The sequence below is a fragment of the Salvelinus alpinus genome, chromosome 15, assembly GCF_045679555.1.
Source record: "Salvelinus alpinus chromosome 15, SLU_Salpinus.1, whole genome shotgun sequence".
NCBI classification, from domain to species: Eukaryota; Metazoa; Chordata; class Actinopteri; order Salmoniformes; family Salmonidae; genus Salvelinus; species Salvelinus alpinus.
The window spans coordinates 50,194,388-50,216,889 of record NC_092100.1 but is presented as its reverse complement, the minus strand read 5'-3'; the positions used below and the strand labels follow the sequence as shown (position 1 = coordinate 50,216,889).

General features: G+C 41.7%; 1 protein-coding gene across 6 annotated transcripts; it reads left to right on the top strand.

The window, feature by feature from the left end:
• The first annotated feature begins 3,516 nt into the window (after positions 1 to 3,516).
• Positions 3,517 to 22,076, top strand: LOC139540260 (basic helix-loop-helix ARNT-like protein 1). Of its 6 annotated transcripts, XM_071343942.1 has the most exons (20): positions 3,543 to 3,655; positions 8,462 to 8,542; positions 13,547 to 13,599; positions 13,717 to 13,864; positions 14,161 to 14,181; positions 14,325 to 14,360; positions 14,627 to 14,665; positions 14,952 to 15,109; positions 15,215 to 15,294; positions 15,380 to 15,472; positions 15,590 to 15,707; positions 15,966 to 16,115; positions 19,095 to 19,341; positions 19,776 to 19,882; positions 19,999 to 20,149; positions 20,332 to 20,420; positions 20,705 to 20,813; positions 21,135 to 21,222; positions 21,436 to 21,529; positions 21,652 to 22,076. In XM_071343942.1, exons 3-20 carry the CDS (start codon positions 13,587 to 13,589, stop codon positions 21,807 to 21,809), a joined length of 1,899 nt encoding a protein of 632 aa, XP_071200043.1. In that variant the 5' UTR covers positions 3,543 to 3,655; positions 8,462 to 8,542; positions 13,547 to 13,586; the 3' UTR covers positions 21,810 to 22,076. The 6 variants fall into 6 exon arrangements, with proteins under 6 accessions (XP_071200042.1, XP_071200045.1, XP_071200043.1 ...); XM_071343941.1 differs by lacking the exon at positions 8,462 to 8,542 and having other exon boundaries at positions 3,517 to 3,655; XM_071343943.1 differs by lacking the exons at positions 3,543 to 3,655; positions 8,462 to 8,542 and adding an exon at positions 8,599 to 8,686.
• The last annotated feature ends 426 nt before the right edge of the window (positions 22,077 to 22,502 follow it).

Here is a 22,502-nt window from a genome sequence, read left to right as displayed (position 1 = left end):
TGGCATTCTCTCAACCAGCTCATGAGGTAGTCACCTGGAATGCACTTCAATTAATAGGTGTGTCTTCTTAAAAGTTACTTTGAGGAATTTATTTCCTTCTTAATGCATTTGAGCGAATCAGTTGTGTAGGGTTGGTATACAGAAGATAGCACTATTTGCTAAAAGACCAAGTCCATATTATGGGAAGAACAGCTCAAATAAGCAAAGAGAAATGACAGTCCATCATTACTTTAAGACAGGAATGTCAGTCAATCCGGAACATTTCAAGAACTTAGAAAGTTTCTTCAAGTGCAGTCGCAAAAACCATCAAGCGCTATGATGAAACTGGCTCTCATAAGGACCGCCACAGGAAAGGAAGACCCGGAGTTACCTCTGCTGCAGAGGATACGTTCATTAGAGTTACTGTAACTGCACCTCAGATTGTAGCCAAAAAAAGTGCTTCACAGAATTGAAGTAACAGACAGTATCTCAACATCAACTGTTCAAAGGAGACTGAGTGAATCAGGCCTTCATGGTCAAATTGCTGTAAAGAAACCACTACTAAAGGACACCAATAATAAGAAGAGACTTGCTAGGGCCAAGAAACACGAGCAATGGACATTAGACCGGTGGAAATCTGTCCTTTGGTCTGATGAGTCCAAATTTGAGATTTTTGGTTCCAACCGCGTGTCTTTGTGAGATGCAGAGTAGGTGAACAGATGATTTCCGCATGTGTGGTTCCCACCTTGAAGCATAGCAGAGGTGTGATGGTGTGGGGGTGCTTTGCTGGTGACACTGTCTTGATTTATTTGAATTCAAGGAACACTTAACCAGCATGGCTACCACAGCATTCTGCAGCGATACGTCATCCCATCTGGTTTGCGCTTAGTCGGGCTATCATTTGTTTTTCAACAGGACAATGAACCAAAAACACACCTCCAGGCTGTGTAAAATCTATTTGACAAAGAAGGAGAGTGATGGAGTGCTGCATCAGATGACCTGGCCTCCAAATCACCCGACCTCAACCCAATTGAGATGGTTTGGGATTTTTATAGATTTTTTATTTATATTTAACCTTTATTTAACTAGGCAAGTCAGTTTGTTGACTCAACATCAACAAAACAAAGGAGATGATCGTGGACTTCAGGAAACAGCAGAGGATGCACCCCCCTATCTACATCGATGGGACCACAATGGAGAAGGTGGAAAGCTTCAAGTTCCTCGGCGAACACATCACTGACAAACTAAAATGGGCCACTCACACATACAGTGTGGTGAAGAAGGCACAACAGAACCTCTTCAACCTCAGGAGACTAAAGAAATGTGGCTTGTCACCTAAAACCCTCACAAACTTTTACAGATGCACAATTGAAAGCATCCTGTGGGGCTGTATCACCACCTGGTACGGCAACTGCACCACCCACAAATGCAAGGCTCTCCAGAGGGTGGTGCGGTCTGCCCAAAGCGTTACCAGGGGCAAACTACCCGCCCTCCAAGACACCTACAGCACCCGATGTCACAGAAAGGCCAAAAAGATCATCAAGGACATCAACCACCCGAGCCACTGCCTGTTCACCCCGCTATCATCCAAAAGCCGAGGTCAGTACAGGTGCATCAAAGCTGGGACCGAGAGACTGAAAAACAGCTTCTATCTCAAGGCCATCAGACTGTTAAACAGCCATCACTAGCACATTAGAGGCTGCTGCCTATAGGCATAGACTAGAAATCACTGGCCACTTTAAGGAATGGAACACCAGTCACTTTAATGTTTACATATCTGGCATTACTCATCTCATTTGTATATACTGTTTTCTATTTTATTCTACGGTATCTCAGTCACTTAATAATGTTTACATATCTTGCATTACTCAACTCATATGTATATACTGTATTCTATACTATTCTACTGTATCTTAGTCCGTTCCGCTCTGGCATCGCTCGTGCATATGTATATAGTCTTAATTCAGTCCTACTTAGATTTGTGTGTATTGGGTATATGTTGCGTAATTTGTTAGATATTACTTATTAGATATTACTGCACTGTCGGAGCTAGAAGCACCCGCAATAACATCTGCTAATCATGTGTATGTGACCAATAACATTTTATTTTATTTTGATTTGATTTGAAAAACAAATTCTTACTTACAATGACGGCCTACCAAAAGGCAAAAGACCTCCTGCGGGGACGGGGATGGGGGCTGGGATTAAAAAGTAAAAATTATATAAAAAGATAGGACAAAACACACATCATGACAAGAGAGACACCACAACACTACATAAAGAGAGACCTAAGACAACAACATAGCATGGCAGCAACACTGCTGAGTGAAGCAAAAGCAGCCAACTAGTGCTCAGCATATTTGGTAACTCCTTCAAGACTGTTGAAAAAGCATTCCAGGTGAAGCTGGTTGAGAGAATGCCAAGAGTGTGCAAAGCTGTCATCAAGGCAAAGGGTGGCTACTTTGAAGAGTCTGAAATCTAAAATATATTTAGATTTGTTTAACACTTTTTGAGTTACTACATATGTTATTTCATAGTTTTGATGTCTTCACTATTATTCTACAATGTAGAAAATAGTTTAAAAAATAAAGAAAACCCCTTGAATGAGTAGGTGTGTCCAAACTTTTGACTGGTACTCTATATCCAGCAAACATTTTTGATTACATAATGAAAAAAGTTTTACTGCAGAATTTATTATGGAGCATGATGCAATGACACAGTCTGATCCAGGTGTAAGGTCTGGCAGGCATCAGCAAACCCTGGGCAGAGGAACTGGGCGTATTTGAGTGGTAAGGCGAAAGCAACCGACTGCAGCTGAAGGTGGAGGAGTAAAGTCGGGGGAGGAGCATCTGGGACAACCAAAAGTCACACTTATGTGGTTTTCCAACAGCAAGACTCAATGCAACATGGCAGTGTTGCCATTGTGTATACAAGTTTATCTTTGTAATGTCAAAATAAACATTCAACTCCCATGTCCCAAACTGGACATGTGTGTGTGTATATTGTACTATCAATTTGTGAGAGAGCCTCAAATAGCACATACATTTGTACACTATATTCATGAATCATGGCAAAGTTGATTCCGCTTTCATTTGTCTTTTGTGACATTCGGATAGCATGGGTCAAACAGAAACACCCTAATGATTGGTTGACAATAGAGCCTCCCACAATGCAAGTGGGATGAAGGATGAAGTTGATGAAGAGCAACTGCAGAAACTTGCAGTCGACTGCAGTCAAAACTTCATGAACTTTGATCACATGGTTTTTGTAAAGTTCATGCATACGACTTCTAGGTGCAAGTCGGATATTTGTTTTACCCCATAATACAACCCACTTTGAAAGGCGGTGACCAACGATGGTCAACGGCTTTAAAAAAAATGGTTCGCTCAAACGCGCCCAATGTTTAAAAATCGGCTGCAATGTCAAATGCGCCCCCTGTGATTGGACAACCAGTACGTCCATCATCTTTTCCTGTTCTTAAATGTTTTGTGATTGGTGAGAAAAAGGACATGGTGTAGTCCTCCTATACAATTGGTTTAGGAAAAACTAGGTTAGTAGTGCGGCAGTCATGACAGAGGGGAGAAAGTAGGTCACAGACTGAGTACCGTATATCACAGTTTTTTTGTAACAGAGGGTTCTATCATTGAATGGAGATGGCCTAGCTGATTTATCTAATGTAAGTACGTCATGTTTTCTTATGCTTTATGTTCAATATATCGTGATGACAAATGGCTAGTTGGTTAGATAGTCGATGGAGGTAGCTAACGTTAGCTAGCTAGCACAACAAGGACTTGTTTTTCCTGGTCATACTGATTTTCTAGAGGGGCATTAGGTAATGTTAGCAACCTAGCTAGCTAGCCCAATACAATAGTAACGTTATCGTGCTGCAGCCCCGCAGCAGTAGGCTGTGACAAACTAGCCTGTCACTAAAACCAATACTATCGCCAGCTACTGGCCGTGGTTACCACATACATGTGAACTCCTTTTCTTTCCTAGATTCCTTTCTTTCTTAATTTTCTCTCTACTTGCCGTGGTTAATCTCGACCACATACATGTGAACGCCATGGTTGGGTGAATTCCATTTAAATTCCAGTCAACTCAAAAAGTTAACCAAATTCAAAATGTTCCTAAATGAAAAGCATTCAAGAGAATTTGAATTCTAGTGTACTTACTGAATTTAAATGGAACTGACCCATGTGGCTCAGTTGGTAAAGCATGCCACTTGCAACGGAAGGGATGTTGGTTCGTTTCCCATGGCGGACCAGCACAGAAAAAAAGTGTGAAAATGTATGCACTCACTACTGTAAATTGCATTGGATAAGAGTGTCTGCTAAATGACAATTGTAATTGACCCCAACCCTGGTGAATTCCTCTTTCCTAGATTCCTTTCCTTATTTCCTTTCCTCACTCATGTCATAGATTCCTTTGTTAACTTCCTTTCCTCTACTGGCCATGGTTAATTACTACCACATACTTGTGGACTGCTTTTCTTTCCTAGATTCCTTTCCTCTCTCCCTTTGTTTCCTCTTTTCCTAGCTTCCTTTCATATTTTCCTAGCTCCCGTTTCTTGTTCTTTTCCTTTTTATTTCCTAGGTAATTTTCCTTGTGCCCTTTCATTCCTCCTTTCCTAGCTTCCTTTCCTTCCATAACTCCTTTTCCTTGCCTCATCCTTATTTCCCTTTCCTTGTGTTCTTTCCTTTCCTAGCTCCTATACCCTTTCCTTGCTCCCTTTCCAATTTTTGGGGACCACTTTTGGCAGTGGACTCTACTTTCAGAACTACTGGCTAAAAAGTATACAAAAGTACCAGAGAATATTTTAACCACAGTCATTAGAGATGAAAATAAAGTTAGATGAGGGAAAGAAGGGGAGCTTGGAAATGAAGCAAGGAAAGGAATTTGGAGAAATAAAAGGAGTTGTTCACATGTACAGGTTGTGGTAGGGATTAACCACAGCCAGTGGAAAGGAAAGGAATCTTAAGAAAGAAAAGGCGTTCACATGTATCTGGTAGGGATTAACCACGGCCAGCAGATTGAATTTAATAACTTTATTTTGGCAAATCGGATAAGATAAAGCTATATAGTGAACATAAACAGCAACATTTACACATGACAGATACAAATTCTTAGAAGGTGTATATATCTTTAGGGGCTCCCGAGTGGCGCAGCGGTCTAAGACACTGCATCTCAGTGCTAGAGGCTTCACTACAGACCCTGGTTCGATTCCAGGCTGTATCACAACCGGCCGTGATTGGGAGTTCAAGCATCGTGCGGTTTAGGGTTTGGCCCGGGTAGGCTGTTATTGTAAATAAGATATATATTACTATTATTGTTTTTTAACCCCTCTTCACCTCTTCGGAGGACAAATATATTCGTTTTTTACAGCTTTTCTGCTACACATACATACATTTTACATACACATTTTACATACATGGTACTTTTATGTAAAGCAGTCGCATAACAATAATACATTACCAAACATAAACTCTTTAATCCCAACTCTCAGCCCATCCCACCTATCACCATAGACCACCCTCGTTTGGTTTCCATGTGCCATATATTTTTCATAGTTTTTTAACCTTTCTAATCGTATAGGTTCAATAAAACATCTGTAAAACAGATTTGACATTCAGCCTTCTAAGATTACGCAGGAAGTACAGTCTTGACTGACATTTAGATAACACTCGCCCACTGTTGACTCCAATGTTCATCTTATTGTCAACTATTGTACCGAGGTACTTGTACGCCACCTATGCTCTGGTCACCAATGGTGATTTCTTTCGGAGCTGATTACTTCCTAAAGTCTATTCTAAGGTCTTTGGTCTTGGTGGCATTCAGATCTAGGATGTTCTCCTTGTACCAAGGTCAAACTCGTCCACTGTAAACTGAATCATGTAATCAGAATTGGATGTGTCATCGGAGTATTTTATGTATGTTATCTCAGAGCAGATGCTCCTACTGTCATCTGTACAGAGTGATCCAGTTGAGACGGCTTTCTTTGTGCTGCACTCACTGTTGAATGTCACCCATTGTGGTCTATTTGACAATCTCTCCTGTTCTGTTGGTTTTCATATTGTTAAGAGAATTATGTTCTCATGTTCTTTAACCAATTACATTAAACTACTCAGTCTGCTATATCAGGATTTGTAGGATACTGATAGAAATAAAAACAGACAGAGGCCCAGTCTACAATAGTCAAATGTTTATTTACGGGAACGTTCTCCTTATCATTTCCGGTACATTGGTCTATATACCTCACATTTCGTCATAAACGTTCCTTCTCCTCTCAGATACAATGGCAACATAGTTCACAAGTCTTCTTCTCATACATTGTCCGCCACCTGTTATACAATCTACTACAAGCCCAAGGTCTCTCCCCTCCCTGGGTGGGGAGACTTCCATCCCTGTTATCAGTTTCACAGTGGTCACAAGTTGTCTGCCACAGTTCCTTGCCTACCAACAGTCCCTCTTTCTTATGGACAAACATTCTTCATCAGACAGGATATAATTCTGTTAGTTATAATTCTACGTTAAATGTATACATCATTTAGTCATTATTCATAAAATTCCCATAACACATATCAACTTTATTTTATTGTCCAGAAGCCAAAGGCACAATCCTAGTCATATTAGCAACTCAGCCCAGTTGTTGCATCTTTAGACCCCCCCCCCCCCCCCCTCCTTCGATGTTTGTTTTAACCTCTGTCACATATGGAACCATTATCAGGTGTATAGAATGGTGTTCTCCTGCGAATTGCGTTTTGACAAATATTTACATTGTTTTATTGGCTGCTTCATTACATGAGTTTCATGTTCTGTTAAGAGCATTACCATAATCTAAATGTGACTTCTGTCATTCTGAGCACCGTAGGTGGACGCCTTAATGGCTTATGCACCCAATGCATATGGGTCGGGTTAATTTCTGAAATGGCCGTTAAATTAGAATCTTCCCAGTCACATTGTTCGGGGCGCCACATTTTCCTAACGGAAACCCTGGGACATGTTAACCAGCTTAATCGGAGTTTGAGCAGTGTATTTGATTTGGCATGTGCCAGCAGTGCAAGTCTCCTTAATGAGTGACGTGAGTTCGGGGGGAAAAGTAGCCATCATAGAAATGTTCACATACAAACTTTTATATGCCCGAACTCAGAATTCCCAAAAATAACATGGTAGAACGTTTATTTTGATTGGTAATTTTTCTGCATGTATCCATCAGGATTTCAGATGTCCATGTAAACAGGATTATTAGGGAAATTGTTCTTCTTGCAAAGCATGTAAACATTTAAATCAAACTATTTACATAGAGCAGACGCTCTTATCCAAAGTGATTTACTGGAGAAATTAGGGTTAAGTGCCTTGCTCAAGGGCACATCGACAGATTCTTCACTTAGTCGGCTCAGGGATTTGAACTTTTCGGTTACTGGCCCAATGCTCTTAACCTCTAGGCTACCGGCCGCCCCATCGCACAGGTCATGGGTTATACACGCAGTTGAACAGGGGATTATATATTTCCTCTTTCACAGTGCACGTCAAGCCAGTGTTTCTATGTCACATTCTTTTCTATGTGGGCTAGCTATCTATCTAGCTATCTATCTAGCTAGCTAGTGTACTGTACCAACCCAACAATGCTGCTTTGTGACACAACTTTGGGAGGTGGGTTTTTGGCTCCCTAAAGTCTGTCAGTTGCCAGTGAGTTGTATATAGGCAGAGTCCAATATTTCCTAGATCTTAATCGTTGTCTGAATGCCAGTGCTTAATTTGGTAATGTTACATTCAAGTAATGCTCCAAACTGCCTTTTTGGATATTGAATATGCTCACAAGTTTATTGAAATGTTCCTGACACTATGGATCATTTCCAAGATATCTGTCAAGAATGTTGGTTGTAAATCCATAAGCCATGGAAAAAGCTTTGTAATGGAACTGCTATACAGTAAACCACTGTCCTCAGTTGCGCTGGGAGCCTTACTGTGATCATCTCCTCAGAGACCATCTCCTCAGAGACCATGTTTTAATCAAGTAAAGGAGAGAAATTACGCCGGGCAAAGCTGACCGTTTTGGGCTTCGCGTTGTGCTGATCATGACAGTGTTTTTCCTGGGGCTTTGTCCCACTCTCACAGAAGAGAGACTAACAAGAAGTGCTTTGCTTTTTCAGGCCAGGAGGGAATAACTTTCACAAGCCTGAAGTCTTTTAACAAAAAGGCCCATGAATAGTATGGAAGATTAACAGAATATTATTCTACATCAACAGTATGCCTATGCTCTGCAACACTTCTGATTTAATGATAGCCTAAATATCCATATTATACATATGTGATTTTAATTTGAAATAGGGGGCATTTTTGTTTTTTTACTGTGAAATTGCTTCTATGTTACTGTCCTTGATTTTCCAACATAGTATTGCGTGAGTTTCTGTGATGTGTAACCTAGGATGTTAGGATTACTGCTGTAGTCAGACCACATCTGACAGTCCTCTTCTCTGTACAGGTAGAGCACATAGCTCAGTGTCTCAGAGAAGGAATACCAGACCAACCAACCAGGAGGCATCTCCCCCTCATCTCAAACTAAGTAAACACTCACTAGCAGAGGCTTGGAACTCGCCACCCAACGAGTTATCCTTAGATCACCTGACAGACGGTGATGAGAAGATTACACACAAGCACACGTTGTCCTTAAGATACCTTTTTGAACCTGATTGAGGCAGCCTCGTAGGTAGGTTAATCGGTCAATAGCCCTGTGGTGTGATTAGAGCACTCCCCTGGTTGAGGACAGAAGCCGAGATGATGAGCTTTGGCCGGGCCTCTGTTTGCTTTTATATACTGACTCAACACTTTGTTAGAGTTGCATAAGTGCCACTGATATGTTGAAAGGTGCTAGGTGGGTTAGTTTAGGTGAGGTATGATGTACATTTGAGGTTTGTTAGGATGCAGAACGCACTGTAGGCCCGTTTTTGATAAAAAGGCGACCGCCATTGGATTTATTTTGATGCAGTCAGACAATGGCCCTTCACTGTCCATTCTTTACCCTCTGAGATCCATTAGTAATCCAGACATGTCCTAGATGGCATTTTTTTCTTGCGGTATCCTGGCAACCAGTCTAGTCTGTAGCAGAGCCCGTGTGTGTGTGCGTGCATGCGCACAGTGTACAATTCACTCTTTATTCTCACAAGGACGGCAAACTTGACTTAATTGTTTGAAGCAATGAAATGTAAAAAGATGAGCTATGATTTAGAATTAACATACCGTAAAGCTTAAATTAATAGCCCGTGTATTTATTTACTTTAATCAATACAACCAACGCTTAGTAGAGACCGGATTCTATTAGAGCCATGTGTCTATTTCCCTAATGCACACAGCTTTTTCTCAATAAAATGTAGAAGACTCCCACACTGTTTGTGACCGTTATGACCACTATAAACATTATACACTGAACAAAAATATAACGTGTTGGTCCCATGTTTCATGAGCTGAAATAAAAGATCCCAGAAATGTTAGATGCACACAGAAAGCTTATTTCTCTCAAATTTGTTTACATCCCTATTAGTGAGCATTTCTCCTTTGCCAAGATAATCCATCCACATGACAGTTGTGGCATATCAAGAAGCTGACTAAACTGCATGATCATTACACAGGTGCGCCTTGTGCTGGGAACCATAAAAGGCCACTCTAAAATGTGCAGTTTTGTCACACAACACAATGCCACATATGTCTCAAGTTTTGGTAGAGAGTGCAATTGGCATCCTGACTGCAGAAATGTCCACCAGAGCTGTTGCCAGAGAATTGAATGTTAATTTCTCTACCATAAGCCACCTCCAATGTCGATTTTAGAGAATTTGGCAGTAATTCCAACCAACCTCACAACTGCAGACAAAGTGTAACCACGCCAGCCTAGGACCTTCACATCCGGCTTCTTCACCTGCGGGATCATCTGAGACTAGCTCCCCGGACAGCTGATGAAACTGTAGGTTTTCACAACCGAAGGATTTCTACACAAACTGTCAAACAGTCTCAGGGAAGCTTGTCGTCCTTAAGAGTGTCTTAACCGACTTCAGTGGGCAAATGCTCACCTTCGATGGCCACTGGCATGCTGGAGAAGTGCTCTTCACGGATTAATCCCGGTTTCAACTGTACCGGGTGTATGGCGTCGTGTGGGCGAGCGGTTTGCTGACGTCAACGTTGTGAACAGAGTGCCCCATAGTGATAGTGGGGTTATGGTTGGGCATGCATAAGCTACGGACAGCAAATACAATTGCATTTTATCGATGACAATTTGAATGCACAGAGATACTGTGACATGATCCTGAGGCCCATTGTTGTGCCATTCATCCGCCGCCATCACCTCATGTTTCAGCATGATAATGTACGGCCCCATGCCGCAAGGATCTGTACACAATTCCTGGAAGCTGAAAATCTGTTGTTCCATTGTCCAAATACTCACCAGACATGTCACCCATTGAGCATGTTTGGAATGCTTTGGATTGATGTGTACGACAGCGTTTTCCAGTTCCTGCCAATAACCAGCAACTTCGCACAGCCGTTGAAGAGGAATGGGACAACATTCCACAGGCCACAATCAACAGCCTGATCAACTCTGAAGCATTGCGCTCGACCTTTGCCTCTCCCGAGTCCCATCGATGCAACTCCCCTACGGACAAGACTAAGTTCGAATTGGATATCCTGAAATTGGGGAGAAAAAGGGGTAAGAAGTACAAAAAAATTAACTATGCGAAGATGTTGCGCTGCATGAGGCAAAGGGTGGTCACACCAGATACTGACTGGGTTTCTGATCCACGCCCCTACCTTGTGTGAATTCCCACGGTTAGAGCCTATTGAATTTCATTAAATTGACTGATTTTCCTTATGAACTGTAACTCAGCAAAATCTTTGAAGTTGGGGTGCAGGGGTGCAACTTTGGTTTTAGAAGTTCGGAGGAGTCATAACCTGGCGGGGGATCTGGTGGTCCTCCCTCAGAATTTTTGGGGCATGTAAAGCTAATTTCCTGCATTTCTACACAATCTAATATGACCATTTTGGGGTAACGTTTATTGTAAATAAGAATAGCATATGTTCAGGGCCTAAAATGAACACCCACCACGTGCCAAATGTGTGTCGCTTTTGACATTGGTGGGTAAGATGTCTATTTCACTAGTCACGTTGGCTGGTGTTCACGGCTCCACAGTGCAAGCATTTCACTCGCCTTTGTGAATATAAATAGTCAAGTATGATCACATTTTATAGCTGTTTCAAAGCTTCTGCCGTTTTTGTTTCATAGCTGGTAAATTAATCGCACAGTCAAAGAACTACGAATCTTATGGAGCCTATCCCACCTCGCGCTGCATCCCTGGCTGGGGGCTTTGCGCACATGAAGATCTGAGTGAAAGATTCATTTTTAGAGGTGCAGGCATAATTGTTTATCAAATTTACTTTAAACAAAATTCTGCTGAAGTGAGACTTTGTCCTTGTGTTTCTTGGCTATTTACATTGTTTTGTTCACAAGCTAGGTTGTTTTTCAATGTTTGAGATTCAACTGCTAGGGAAGAGAAGACCGCTGCTACTAGTCAGACTCAATCTCACAGGCACAAACATGACTCGAGTCACATTACCATGGTAACCTCCCGCCCTTAAAGGGGCAGGTGAAAATGTTGCTTCATCTGATATTTTGGCTAAAAGACTTGAGGTCACAAAAAATGAAATGAACTTAAACAATATACCACATTACTTCTAGTAACACATTTATTGTTTTAGAAACATTACAAAGCATGCTCATCCATTTATAATTTTTTTGTGTGTTTTTGCAGGGGAAAAAATGTTTTGACTGGTAAAAAAAATCTGAATGGCTGATAGATTTTTAAGTCCACCTGCCACAGTGGCTGGTGGACAAAAAGTATATTTTAGGTCTGAATATATTTCTAAACACTTCTACAAGATACTACCTAATGCTAACACATCCCACTCAGCTTTTGGATCTTAGTGGAACATTCTTTGGTTTCAGGTGTGTTAGGCCAAGACCAGAGTGACAACCAACAGTACGGCAGACTGTTGGTTTTACATGTTTTGTGTCATTGGGAAAAGCCAATGATACAGTTTGACTGTAGAGGTTTTTCATTCTTTGAAGCTTCTGGCTTGTTCAGTGTTTGTTGCACAGATAGAATAAAGTGTTGTATATGCGAAAGTTCACCTCTGTGACGGCACTGACTGGTTTTTCCTGTTTGCCTGACCTGCTGAGACCCCTGTCACCATCTGATCCTGCTCAGAGGAGGCATGACAAAGAATTGCCTTGTGTAGATTTATACATTATATTATCCAAGAACAGAATCAATGGTTCATTTACTAAATTGACCATTATTCCCAGATCCCAGACTGTAGCCTGTCATCAACTCAAGATGGAACTTTGTATCCATTCACTGATTGTTATAATATACTGCAAAATTCACCTGAGCTCCATAGACTGGTCTTCCCTGGCTGTCTGACCCTGCTTTGACACCTGTCACCACCTGATCCTGCTAAGACATGATGAACATACTGTATTTAGTGTTGTGTATTGACTGCACCATGACAATGACGCCTGTGGAGCTGTTTTATACCGTGTCAGTGTGAAAAGTAGGGAAATAGCTAGGGAAACGGACAAACCAGTGTTACATTGCTATACTGACTTTTATTAGGGCAAAAATAACATCTAACTTTTGGCTAGCTTTAATGGTACATCAACTGGCAAAAACGAGCCAAGCTAATTTACTTCTGTTTAAATGGGACAAAACAAAGGGTACACAACAGGCACTCCTACCTGACGGATATCTAGAGACTAGCTAGAGCTGAACTGGCTGTGGTAGCTGCTAGTTAGCTCATTCACTACAGACAGAACTTCAGCCGAGGGGATGAAACTCTAGCTAACGTTACATGTCAGTTACACTACTAGCTCAGCCCTGGGAATAAATGCTTTTTTTCTGTTAAGTCAAACAGCATTTACCTTGCCAGCTACATCAGTCAAATAAAGAGTAGCCAGTTTCTGCTCTGCTTGCTTTTACAACTCAGAGAAAAAGCACAACACACAAAGCCCTCACCTGTTCGCACTCGCTGTGGCTGAAACCACCAAACAGCCTACCTGACTGCTCTGAGGCGTCCGCATGGTCCTAAAGTACAGCGATGCTGGTGTACTTTGTAGCACAATGCAATGATATAACTTGGGGGGGGGACATTTATGAATGTGGGGGTTCATGTCACCCCCCTGTCCCCAGTAAAAGTTGTGTTTTATATTTTTGTAAAGTGTGATAACAAATCCATCCCAGATCAAACTTGCAAAGACTAGGTTGCCTATCATATACACCCCAGATTTTGCGCTTCAGCACCATAAATTTGACGTTTTTCTTTTTAGTGGCACTATGGCTAGCAATGATGACAGAATAAAATCAAGTTTTTAATGCATATGACTGTGGGAATATCAGACGTGTCGATGGTAACCTCGTAAACAATTCATTTAGAACCAGAGTTTTATTTGAAACAGGCATTTATTTGCTGAAATGTGTGCCAATGTTCAGCTATTAAAGTTTTACGGTATACACTTTTTTTCATCCAGAGCAATTGCAAATGGATGGAAGGAAATTCCAGAAGCTGTAATGAACATTTGTGGTGAGCGAGATCCCTTTTGTGCCTTGCTTTGTCCGGCATTTTTCTTGAATTCCATTTGAATGATCCTTCCTCAAAATAGTACAAGTTAGTAACTCTAATTCATATTTCTGTTTTCAGATGATCTAATGGCAGACCAAAGAATGGACATTACCTCTACAATGAATGAGTTCATGTCCCCCAGCTCCAGCGACCTGATCAGCAGCTCCGTCAACACCCCAGGCATGGACTACACCCGCAAGAGAAAGGGCAGCACCTCCGACTACCAGTAAGCATCCCCATCACCACACTGTGGCCCACTCAGTCCCTGTGCAGTCTCCCACCACAGTCAGTGCTGGAGATGATGGGTTCACTGAATTCTAAAGCTATGAATTAATAATTAACCCAACCCACTTACTTTGCACATTTTCTCTGAATTATAGCAGGCAATCTGCAAAAATAAATATTTTAGGGCATTGTGCTATATTGACTAATTTGTATGTCTGCTCAGTAGTTTTCCTGCAATCTGTCATTGATCCACATTCATCTGACAACGGAATGATTAACGCATTATTTTCTTTGCAGAATTGATGGATTTTCTTTCGAGTAAGTATGTTTAATTTTTTTACCTTTGGTTGCAGTTAGCTTTTTTGGATAAATACTTTGAATATTAAAGGTTTGGAAACAGGACTTGTAGATAGAACTATTGTAAGGAAGGGTTGATGATGGCATCCGATTAACTTCCACAGCGATAGCAGTGTGGATACAGACAAGGATAAACTTAGGTGAGAATTTTTGCAGCAAAAGGCATGAATTACCCTACAGTGAGGCTTATTTATTTTATTTATTACATGTAACTGGTTCTATATTGTACAGGGGAGGCATAGATGTTGAGATAGGTTATGTAAATGGTACAAGTCCATACTATGTGGACCAGTGGTGAATGGGATGCAGACACATAAGGGGTTGTTATTGTAACAGGACCCATGTTGTGTGATTGGTGCAAGACAGTTTCCACTAAAACGTGTCTCCTTTTTCCACCTTCTTCCAGGGAGTGTGGTGATCACCAGGGCCGGATAAAAAATGCCAGGTACCCAGACTCATTCCTGAATCCTCATGGTTCACTTTTAAAAGTCTCTGTCGGCAGCTACGCATGGTGTTTCTAGTGACCTGGCAAGCGGTTGAACTCCAGGATCAAATATATTCTAATCTCTCTTGCAGGGTGAATTTAATGCTCCTTTTTATTATTATTAGAGACAGAGAAAGCTTTGTGTCCCATTGATGAATAGGCACTTTATGTAGTCTATAGATTGCACTGTGTAACAGAAGGACTAGGAGTTGTTCTGACTGTTTGCTTACTGCTACACTGCCAATAGGGAGGCACACAGTCAGATTGAGAAGCGGCGCAGGGACAAGATGAACTGCTTCATAGACGAGCTGGCGGCACTAGTCCCTACCTGCAACGTTATGTCCCGCAAGCTGGACAAACTCACGGTCCTACGCATGGCTGTCCAGCATATGAAGACATTAAGAGGTGCGATGGAGACAGAGACAGCAGGCAAATTATCACTGGACATCAAAGAGGAGGGAGAAGTTGTGACTTGAGAATTCAATGACAATTTTTTGTGTTTTTCTACAGGAGCAGCAAACCCTTACACAGAGGCGAACTACAAGCCGTCTTTCCTGTCCGATGATGAACTGAAGCACTTAATATTGAGGGTAGGTTCAAGCCCTCTAACTCCTCTTTGCTAAGTTGCTCTCTGGGTGAGCCTGACGACACAAGCCTCAATGTTTTGTGTTTTAGGCTGCTGACGGCTTTCTGTTTGTTGTTGGATGTGATCGTGGGAAGATCCTTTTTGTCTCGGAGTCAGTTTACAAGATCCTCAACTATTGCCAGGCACGTCTCCATTCCTGTCAAATGTCCTACTGTTATACTGTAATTCATGTTGTACTATACCAGACCAAATCTGAGCTCACAAATGCTAATTGACTTTGAAAATCTCCCTTTCCTCAGAATGACCTAATTGGCCAGAGTCTGTTTGATTACCTGCATCCTAAAGACATCGCCAAAGTCAAGGAGCAACTGTCGTCATCGGATACAGCACCTCGGGAGCGGCTCATTGATGCCAAAAGTAAACTCTCCCTCCTGTCATGTCAGACCCTGTCCTCATAAGGGCAGGTCAAGTCAGGAAAGTAGTCTGACACGGGGTGAAAAAGTCAATACAGCATTGTCTCATTAAATACTGTATGCCAATTACCTGCCAGTTTACCTGTGATATTAAGTATATAAACATCATGGCATATAAGATTATAATGCTTTTAACATTATATACACGTTATTGGGAATGATTAGCTCACAATGTTCAGCAGACGTAATTGTTCTCCCTCAGCCGGTCTACCAGTTAAGACAGACATCACCCCTGGGCCATCTCGACTGTGCTCCGGGGCCAGACGCTCGTTCTTCTGCCGAATGAAGTGTAACCGGCCCTACGTCAAAACAGAGGACAAGGACTTCCCCTCCACCTGCTCCAAAAAGAAAGGTACCCATCTCAAGATCTAGGCCGGCCTCCTTCCCTGATACCTTTATTTCGGTACTTATAAACCTGTCATCACAGATCATTAGCATCATACTAGCATTACAATTAGAGTACAGGATGTATGCTTCTCTATGTACCAAGTGGCTTGGCTAATAAACAATATGCTTATTTTAGAACTTCAAGTGAAACTATCGAGGTTTGAAAACTACCTCGTTACTTAAAAAAATAAAAAATAAACCTCTCGTTTTGGACTCGACATGTCAATGTATGGCTTATACATGCAAACTAAACCATCTGCAGTCCTCTCCCAGCCGAGAAAGGCAAAAAATGATTGCATTCTAACCTGGCATCATTTAGTGCACAAGATCTGCACGCTCGTTCCTGTCACGTGGAGCAGGGATAGTTAGATCTATTAGACATCGGTAGTAGTTTAATTTCTCTTTCAATGCGTATCTCTGGAAACCAAGAAGAAAATGATGTGCACTGAAGCCAGACATACATTAGAAGATAATTCATTGTCAGCCAGATCAGATACACTATGCTCACAACCTGTATATCGTAAATGGTGTCACTGGTGTACTGTGTTAGTATAGTGTTGCACCCTGTAGTGAAACTTTTTGGTACTTTTTTGATACTAGAACATGAAACGGTTCGGTAATATCATTTTTGGTACTTCTGTCAAGTCTCACGTCACATACGGATTGAGAGGATCGAGTCTCTAGTAATTTGGTGGAGTCTTCTCAAGGAGGCAGTTGTAAGCAGTGGCGTAAAAATACTTTGAAGTACTACTTAGGTACTTTTTGGGGGTATCTGTACTTTACTATTTGTATTTTTTACAACTTTTACTTCACAACATTCCTACAGAAAATGATGTACTTTTTACTCCATACATTTTCCCTGACACCCAAAAGTACTTGTTACATTTTGAATGCTTAGCAGGACAGGAAAATAGTCTAGTCTAAATCACACACTTATCAAGAGAACATCCCTGGTCATCGCTATTGCCTCCACTCTGGCGGAATCACTAAACAGATGCTTAGCTTCTAAATTCTGTCTAAGTGTTGGAGCATGCCCCTGGCTTTCCATAAATGTATTTTAAAAATGAATTAATATAAGCAATTTGAAATTATTTATACTGGGTGACTTTCACGTTTACTTGAGTCATTTTCTATTAAGGTATCTTTTACTCAAGTGTAACAATTGGGTACTTTTTCCGCCACTGTTTGTAAGCTAGCCAGGCTACTTATGCATGCAGCTGACACAGCGCGAGCAGTGATGCCAATTTAGCAATTTTGTTGCTAGATTTAGTAACTTTTCAGACTACCCTGGCAACTTTTTTTCAAACAGCACCTAGAAACAAATTTAGAAAATAATTAATGATTTTGAACTTTTAGAAATTTTTGAAAGGTGACGCAAATGCTAAAATGCACGCATTTTCCTTCTAAATGACACAAAAACAATTTTTATCTGTCACGCACTCGGCCTCGTGACGTCAGCAGCAGGCGCTCAGCTCGTGCACAGGCAGCAGCAGGCCAGCAGCAATTTCAGAAAATTGCAAACCATTGTTGGCTGACTGCAGCAGCAGTAGTACGGGTTAGACGAGGCAAACCCAATGAATATAGTTGGTCACGAATGTTTGATCTTGAACAGAACTTACAACATCAATCAACATGTCTCAATCAAAATTGTACAGCCAGAAGAACAGAAAAGAGTGGGAGTCTGTAGCTGAACAAATGTCAAATCATATTTTTCGCTGAGATGGCCAGTCAATTTGAGTAACGTTATTGTGTATTCTACGTAATAATCACGCAATGACATCACAACACCATTTAGCAACTTTTAGCAACAAATCAACCTGCCTCTAGCAACTTACCCTGAAAATTAGTTGGCAACACTGAGCGCGAGACACTTTTGAGAAGCAAGCGAGAGGAGAGAAAATGGCAACAGCATGGCTTCTAACGAAAATATCATACCTTCACGCCCACAGCTTGTTGACTAAACTGGCTCCAGAAGCAAACTATGGGAAGATTTTGCTTACAGAGCAGATGATTAGGACCAGCCCACCGAAACCACTAGGCAAAAGGTGTTACAAAGCAGTGCGGTGCAAGGGCGGTTTAGTTCCAAAACATTAAAAAAGCTACGTTAATCTTCTAGCAACTAAATTGGAATTATTGAGTGACAATGGCATGAACGTATATTCAGCATGACGTTCATGTGAGCATTATAATATGATAACAACCCAAAAGTAATGTGAAATGCATTCATAACTTAGCTATGACCACAATATATTTCGACTACTTTGCGTTTGTCTGGGCTCTCTAGCAGTAGCCAGCCAGTAGCCCTGGGCGGAGCATTGCACCCTGGGAGTTGAAATTCATTAGCATCATTAACACACTGAATCTGTTAAGCTCAAAGTCTTGGAGAATAGATACTATCAAAAAAAAATATTTTGATAAAAAAATATATTTTACTGCTTATACAATACACTCCTACCATGTATTCATTACATACTGTTTGATACAGTTGTCAATGGGAATATCCAGCAAGGAAAACCATTATGTAGTGTAAAAGCATCAAAACACTAAAGACATGACGTGATAATGTACAGAATTATGCACATTTTTCGGCACCCTTTTAGTGCTCTTGAGTGGTACTTTCAGAACTACTGGCTTAAAAGTATACAAAACCTCTGTTCAATCTCTTTTAAAATGTGCTGCGATTTAAAACCATTTAGTAAGCAAAGCTGTGCAGGTTATGCAAAACGGCATGCAAATGTCCAGCGACGCCCTCATTGAATATTTCAGTGCTTATGAATATTTTATCTACCACTGATTTCAGATGGCTGGTTTTACTTGTTTGCTTAGCTTGTGGTTGTCTCATTAAATCAGTCATTTAGACTTGACTTAAAGTCATGGACCACCCGTAAACAGAACCATTGTATGGGAGGAAATATATTTACAATGTTTATTTTTCCACCTACAGCCGACCGCAAGAGCTTCTGCACGATCCACAGTACTGGCTACCTGAAGAGCTGGCCGCCCACCAAGATGGGCCTGGACGATGACAACGAGCCCGACAATGAGGGCTGTAACCTCAGCTGCCTGGTGGCCATCGGCCGGCTGCATCCCCACATCGTCCCCCAGCCCTCCCACGAGGACATCCGCGTCAAACCCACCGACTACGTCTCCCGCCACGCCATCGATGGGAAGTTTGTCTTTGTTGACCAGAGGTACGATGATGGAGCTTATAACTTCATTTTACTATGACATTGCTGGTTTAGGATTAGATGTGAGCTAGTTGTTCATCAAGTTGGCCAAGACAACACACATTCTAGAAGTATGGTTTAAACTAATATGTGAAGAGGCAACAAATCGTCCGTAAATTTCTCCCCTTCAACCACCCTTCACCCAAAATTTGCCTATGTACATAGGCTCGTCAAGGCAGTTTCAGCCTCTGTATATTTTATGAATTAATCTCCTGGTCACAGCTTGACACCTCAGGCCGTTATTACTCATGGCGAAAATTTAAACTATCATAAAAATGTCCGTGAACTGATTAATGTTCATAGTAAATGCTCCGGTGCCATTTTAAAGGCTCTTCAGTGTTCTCTTCTCAAAAACAAAGAACAGCACAGATAAGAAACTCTCTTTCCTCTCTATTCAGGGCCACAGCCATTCTTGCATACTTACCCCAGGAGCTTCTTGGCACCTCTTTCTACGAGTATTTCCATCAGGATGATATTGGCCACCTGGCAGAATGTCACAGACAAGGTATTGGATCAACTGTCTGACATGACAACATTAATTTGTGATTTACATCTTACTATATTTAGTCACCACATTTTGTTCTGTGATCTTACATCCTGGGTATCTTGTGTTTTTAACAGTGCTTCAGATGAGAGAAAAGATCAACACAAACTGTTATAAGTTCAAGATTAAAGATGGCTCCTTCATCACTCTGCGAAGCCGCTGGTTCAGTTTCATGAATCCCTGGACCAAAGAGGTGGAGTACATCGTCTCCACAAACACAGTGGTCTCGTAAGTCACCCTTCTCTCTACCGCCCTATTTATGACGAAGTTTACATTGGAAAAAATACTCTTAACTGTTCATGTATCATTGGGGCTCCATTGATTTGTATTAGAGCTAACTGGCAGTACGTGGATGTACTGTTTTTGTACTCGAAACTGGTCCTGATGTTGCTGTGTGACTCCATCTCTAGGTGCAGTATGCTGGATGGTGCAGACTCCAGCTATCCTCAGTCTGCCGTCTCTCCCGCTGCCTCTATGGACAGTGTGCTGACGACAGAAGGTGACATTTATTGAGTGATGCGAAAGAAGGCATGCTTTTCTACATATCAGAGGGGCTTCCTTTAGGGCTTTGGAACAAGATCTGAGATTTGTCAGCTGATTCTCTCTGTACGCAAAGATGCATGCTATAATGAATAGCTTTCTTTGATTAAATGTACTGTATCTACGTGTACGAAATGACAAAACATCTGATCTTGTAGCAAGACTATAGGAGCGTTGGATCAAATGTAATGATCTGTCAGTCAGTCTAGGAGCAGTCAGTGTGATTGATATGTTTGATTGCAGGTGGAGGGAGACGGGCCCTTCAGACGGTGCCAGGCATCCCCGGGGGAACACGTGCAGGTGCCGGTAAGATCGGTCGCATGATCGCAGAGGAGGTGATGGAGACTCAGAGGTGAGAGATGGAGAGAGTGAAGGCAGAAAATGGATGACAGGTTGTTAATAGCTGTAGAACCAAAAGAATAACACCCAGACCATAAAGCCTGTCTTGTTCGGTGATTTACTTTTCTGTACACATCCCTTCGCGGGCAAATTCCCTGCTCTCAGATATTTATGCACCCTTTATCAAAAAAGTGACAGGCTTTGCAAATGAGTCTGTTCAGTTGGGCTATGTCAGCTATGATGAATTACCTGGAGCAGAAGGTTTATCAGCTGAATTGTTCACACTGTCTCAGAGCCCTAGTCTAATGGCGCTGTCTGTTCTTCTCTCTGCCAGGACCCGAGGCTCGACCCCCTCCAGCTGTGGCTCTAGCCCCCTGAACATCAGCACCCCTCCTCCAGACTGCTCTCCAGGGGGCAAGCGAGTGAGTCTGAGGGAGACACACGATAAAGAATATTGGGATGGTTGAAAGATTACTTTTTTATTTTTTTCAATTGCACTGTCTGGCACTGATTTTTAATTGGGTGGATCTTGTGCTTGATCCAGTATTGTCTGTTGCTTCCTTAGTTAGGCCTGTGTCCTGTGGTTGAAAGCTGATCTTTTATGTAGACCACCACTGACCTATTTGTTCTGGCAGATTCAAAATGGAACGCCAGACCTTCCGTCGGCAGGGACACTACCAGGAGGACCCGACACCATTGGATACCCATACTCCAACCAGTCTATTATGAGTAAGTAGCTGTGCACACAAAGGTAACATGTTCTAAGAATTTAAAACACTGAATCCTGCCCATTTCAAGTAAAACCAAAACCGTGTGACTGACTACAGCATTTTCCTTCAACACCCCTCCAGGTGACAACTCGCACCTCAGCATTGACATCATGGACGAACCAAGCTCCAGCAGCCCCAGTAACGACGAGGCAGCCATGGCTGTGATCATGAGTCTCCTAGAGGCTGATGCAGGCCTCGGTGGCCCTGTAGACTTCAGTGACTTACCCTGGCCCTTGTGAGGACAGCCCCAGCAGGGCTGTTGGAATCCTTGGTCTAAGGCCCACATAACATTATCCTAACGGGGATTTCTATATTGAAAACATGTCTTGATGCTTTTACACTACAGTACATAATGGTTTTCCTTGTTGGATATCCCCATTGACTAATGAATACATGGGAGTGTATGGTATCAGCAGTAAAATATTTTTTTAATTAAAGTTTGAGCTTAACAGATGCAGTGTGCTAATGAATAAGTAGTATCCATATTTAAAATGTTCTAAACAATCCGAGGGTGGTTGAGTGAGTCATTCAGGGTATTGCATGTAATGGAAGCAATTCGTCACATTTATTTCAGATTTGCTCCATTGAACCTATTGGTGCAGTGCTGGGATATTTTTATCATGTTGCCATCCAGTGGCAGAAACTAAGCTGACATCAGCACAAGGATTTGAGGTAATATACTAGTTTAAGCCCTGACATTTTTACTACATGGGTAACCAGTAAGAGACCTCGTATCCAGGAAATCTGAGTATTTTTGGAAAAGTTTGCCAACAAATGTATGTTCATGCAGTGAGCGGTTAGCGCTGATGGCTGACAAGGTGCAAATATGTTAAGCTTGCTCTCCAACTGAAACAGTAAATGGCGAATAAGGAACAACATGTAAGCTTAGCTTGGGGTCCTTTCTAGCACAAGCGCAAACAAACTCATTAATG

Excerpts from the sequence above, each read along its gene's own strand:
- LOC139540260 (XM_071343941.1), top strand. Across the intron at positions 15,473-15,589 it reads AGATCCTCAACTATTGCCAG|AATGACCTAATTGGCCAGAG; the intron begins GCACGTCTCCAT and ends CCCTTTCCTCAG. Across the intron at positions 21,530-21,651 it reads CTCCAACCAGTCTATTATGA|GTGACAACTCGCACCTCAGC; the intron begins GTAAGTAGCTGT and ends ACACCCCTCCAG.